The sequence below is a fragment of the Seriola lalandi genome, unplaced genomic scaffold (genome assembly GCF_002814215.2).
Source record: "Seriola lalandi dorsalis isolate HSWRI2012SDOR001 ecotype SW California unplaced genomic scaffold, Sedor1 jcf7180002002144, whole genome shotgun sequence".
Taxonomy (NCBI): Eukaryota; Metazoa; Chordata; class Actinopteri; order Carangiformes; family Carangidae; genus Seriola; species Seriola lalandi.
The window spans coordinates 1-4298 of record NW_019472800.1 but is presented as its reverse complement, the minus strand read 5'-3'; the positions used below and the strand labels follow the sequence as shown (position 1 = coordinate 4298).

The 4298-nt window shown below is 40.5% G+C and overlaps 1 protein-coding gene across 1 annotated transcript; it reads right to left on the bottom strand.

The window, feature by feature from the left end:
- Nucleotides 1-1886: 1886 nt before the first annotated feature.
- Nucleotides 1887-4043, bottom strand: LOC111665266 (carboxypeptidase B-like; the record flags this gene model as incomplete). Its single annotated transcript, XM_023420202.2, has 3 exons — nt 1887-2255; nt 2531-2615; nt 3828-4043. Coding segments are annotated over 3 exons (489 nt in total), but the record flags the coding sequence as incomplete, so codon positions are not given.
- Nucleotides 4044-4298: the final 255 nt, after the last annotated feature.

Below are 4298 nucleotides of genomic sequence, written 5' to 3'. Positions count from 1 at the left end.
GACATGGTTCAACTAAGTATTCTACCACAATTGGAGTGGACCACAAAGTTATCATTTATATCTGTCAATCACGTTTCAGACATGGCTGACAGCTTCACGCTATGAAATTAGCTGGTAACAAAGATAGACAGCAAAACAAAGGCGGAGAGAGTGTGTACTTGTACATAGCATGCTTTGGAAAACTCTCTGCTCACCCAAGGAGGCTGTACAAACATTATTGCCCAACAGGCAGACAGAGTCGGGGCAAGCAACTATACCCACAGACAGACCATGTTCAAATTATTAGCTACATTTACTACTGCCAAAGTCAGCTATACTTTTAAAACTTTTCAGACAACACGTTTTAGCACGCGGGTACTTTCTCAGTGAAAACAACTGCGCAGTATCGAGGTTTGAAATGTTAAAATGTCACAATGTTACATACCAGCCATGACTGAAGAAGAAGTCGAAGCTACTTTGTAGCCTGGACTTGAAGACACTGCAGCTTTACGTGGAGCAAAGGACTGACGGAATATACAGAGGTGGATTTATACCAGTATGACAGCAGCCAGACGCAGCGTCACGTGACGGTCTCCACACACCCACCTGCTCCCAACATGAGCCCCCACACCCCCAGCAGTTCAAGGAGTTCAACTATTCACAAATTTACACATATACATTGTAAATGTAAAGGCAAAAGTAGCATTTGATATCGCTCAACATACTTTTTGTAGTTGTTTTGTAAAGTTACATTGTGATTTCATGTGGTCTCACGGGAGAAAATTAAAATCTTATCTTAAGTCAGACATAGTTTTACATTCCCAGGACATCATTGTGCAGCCTTGACCTTTCAAACAACTTCCATGTAGCTCCCCTGCCTGGTGTCATCTTTACACATGATGACAATGTAGAGATGACGATGATGCTGTAATGAGGTGCTGACATCAGGAACAACATGTTCTATAATGTATTTTTGGCATTTTGTCGCCATCTTGTGGAATAAATAATCTACAGCAGGACAGTGACAGGACAAACAGAGGTAGTTGTGGAGGCCATTGGTCCTACTGTGTTACACAACAGTGTATTATTTTTAGTGGTCTCAGTAGAGCTCAGATCAAGTAGTGTGGTAGTATTATACAAGATGGGTCCAATACTGAGGGAAAGGGATAAGTTGTAGCCTTCAGCAGATTTTATATTTAAATTTTTTCAGGGTCTTTAAGTGCACCCAAAATGGGTATTTGTAACATTCCTTACAAACATTTATACCATAATGATTTTTAAAGAAAATATAAGCACTGCTTGACCACATATCATGAAAAATGTTAAATCTCTTGTCAAATTTAACATAATTCCTTTAAAAAAGCAGTCGGTGAAGTTTACCTTTCTACCCTCTGCTTCACAAATGTGTGCCAGCGCAGTTAGATTCCCTGCTGCTCTTTGGCTCCTTTATTTTCTCCACTCAGGCAGATGCTTGGTAGAGTGGATACACTGCCAATGAGTAGTCTGTGGTTGTCACGTACTGTGCTGCTGTACTAAAATCCTTAAAAACTGATACCCCAACAAAAGGGATCACCAGGGTTCAAAGGAGCTGGTATAGTAAATTGGTGGATCCTTTTGTTCCTTGAAGCATTGTCTTGTTTTAGTACATAGACACTAAATTTCAGTGTCTCGTTGTGTTTTCTTGTAACATGAAAGATTTTTTAAAAGTACATTATTCTCATAACTTACAAGAAATAATCATTTACAGCAGCCATGTTTTCTGGCCTAGTAGTGATGGGGTGTAAATTGTTAGCATTATTTTATTCACTATAAATCACAGTTTTTATGTATATTTTCATACAAATGACAAAGGCTCAGTCCATCAGATTCTATGTTATCATATAGATATAAAAAATTGATTCAGCATGTGGGGATGGATCATTGATTTTATTGTTTGCTCTCATCTTGACATTCTGTCAAGCACAGCGAGGAAACATGGCGGGTGGTGTCCGTATCCATGGATACGGACTGGAGATGGCTGAGAGGTTGGAGGGGCTGGGGGCTGGTACAGAGGAGCTGAGTTGGCAGGGGTCCTGGCAGTTCCGCTCGTTAATAGAGGTTCTTCTGCACATAGGCGGCGATGTACTTGACGGCCAGCATGGTCTCCTCACATGTGGGCTTGATCTGAGACTCAGGCAGCAGGAAGCCATAACGACCAGTGTCACGCAACTCGAAGGTGTAGGAATATTTCACTCCCAGGTCGTAGGCCCAGTCGTCAGAGCCTCCAGCAGCGGGGTCTGAGGGCAAATAAGAAGAGGGGGATTATTCAGAGTGGGATATGCTGATGACCTGGGACAGTCTGGATGTGTTTTCATACAAATACTGCTTTTGGGGGCCAAAAAAATCCTTTGTTTGCAAGGAATAGCCTTGGCTCCCGATAAGTCATTTATTTTTGTTGCCTCTAGAGGCAACAAAGGGTTTGTGAATCACAAACACGTCAGAATGCATAATAGCAGAGGCGAAAATAGACTATCAAGCCTCCTCTCAATACACTATTTCCCCATGTACTTACAGATGGTTGCAGCACCAGGTCCGCTGGTGTAGCGGGTGCCATACAGACTACGCAGAGCAGCAGAAGCTCCCTCAGCAACCTTCAGCTACAATACAGAAAGGAAACAAAAAACAGATGTGTTAAAAACACATCAGTCGGTTGCTGACTTTGATCAATCTGAACCTTTTATACTCCTGAATCTACAACTTCTGACAGCATCAGAAAACATGTCTGTTACAAAGCAAGATCTAAAGTTAGATACCATTAGCCACTATACTTGGTCATACCAGACCAAGTATACTTGTATTAGCAAAACACCTGAATGTAATAAATTGAGTGACAGTAAAATGTATTGTTTATGAATTCAACTTCTGGTGTATAAGTGGAAGATTACATTATTAATTCTTTAAAAAAAAAAGTGGAAAGATTGCCTGAAAAAAAGAACAATATCATACACAACCAAACAACTATTAAAATACAGCCGGTAGCAAGAATGGTAAATAAATGTTTTTTTCCCCAGCAGCATCCACCATCCATTTCTTCTAGTTCCACCAAAACATTTTTACTGATATTACATCACATAGTAATAAAGCTTCAGTGAGTTCCGGCAGGAAATGAAACCTCGAGAGAAATTCACAAGCAGGAAATGATATTTCTGGATGGACAGATGAGTTATGATGGATCCCCAGAGTTCTTTTGTTCTGTGAAGTGTCAGAAGAGCGCTTAAATTACAAGTGAATAATAGAGAGGCAGAGACATGTGATCTGCCTCAGTTAGTGTGAGAGCTGGAGCAGGGGTGTGAGTGTTAACTATGCAGCCCTCGGACACCCCAGTGAGAGGTAAAACACCCATGAGAATGATGCATATGAGGGAGTAAATGATTTGCAGCAGTTAAGTGTGTTCTTTAGATAAGAGACATAATGGGACTTGGTTGAATTCTTGCTTTTGGAAACACCTTCAGAGGTATTACATTAAGTTTATATTGTATTCATATTATATAATACCATATCTTTTGATTTGCTGATATTTTGCGACTTGAGATTTTACAGCAATTTCTAAATTCTTATAGTGAGGTCACTTTTACCTTTGACACGTCTCTGACATGTCTGGTGCAGTAAGTCTGTTGGTATTGCATTATGAATGAAAATATTTCCAGGAAGGCTGTATATAGTTGTGCACTACACTGATGCATGTGACACTGCCATGATGAACAATTCTATAATGATTATGACTGAGCAAGTATATTAGTTAACATAGTCACTATCCTTTTTCAGCTGTACGTACAATTCGTCATTTGTGGCAGATAATGAAGACTCACCAGCTCACTGTGGGTGGCGGCCAGCTCAAAGGTGTAGGAGTAGGGGAAGAGCAGCAGCTGAGAGTAGGAGTGGACGGTGATGTAGGCCTTGATGATGGACTTGTTCCTACGGATGAAGTCGGCAACATTCTTGACCTCAATCTCAGACTCAGGACTGTATCCACAGAAGGTGTCGCTGCAGGGGTTGCTGGAGGCTCCGGTGGCTGAAATTAAAATGAAAATCACATTGTGTTAAATTTTCTTTACTTCTTTAAATGCAGTATCTGATTGAGATCAAATATTTATAAAAGCAAGCATGTGTTATAAACCAGAGGGGTGGAGTTTCAAACATGCGTGAGTTTACCAGGATGGAAGGATTTAATGAAAGATGCTACCAATTTGCATTTTGGTAAATGTAGGATTCAAGCTTTTTGCGGAATGACTCATGTTGGGAACTAGAAGTCGCAGATTTTTAAACCTGTTTCTCACAAG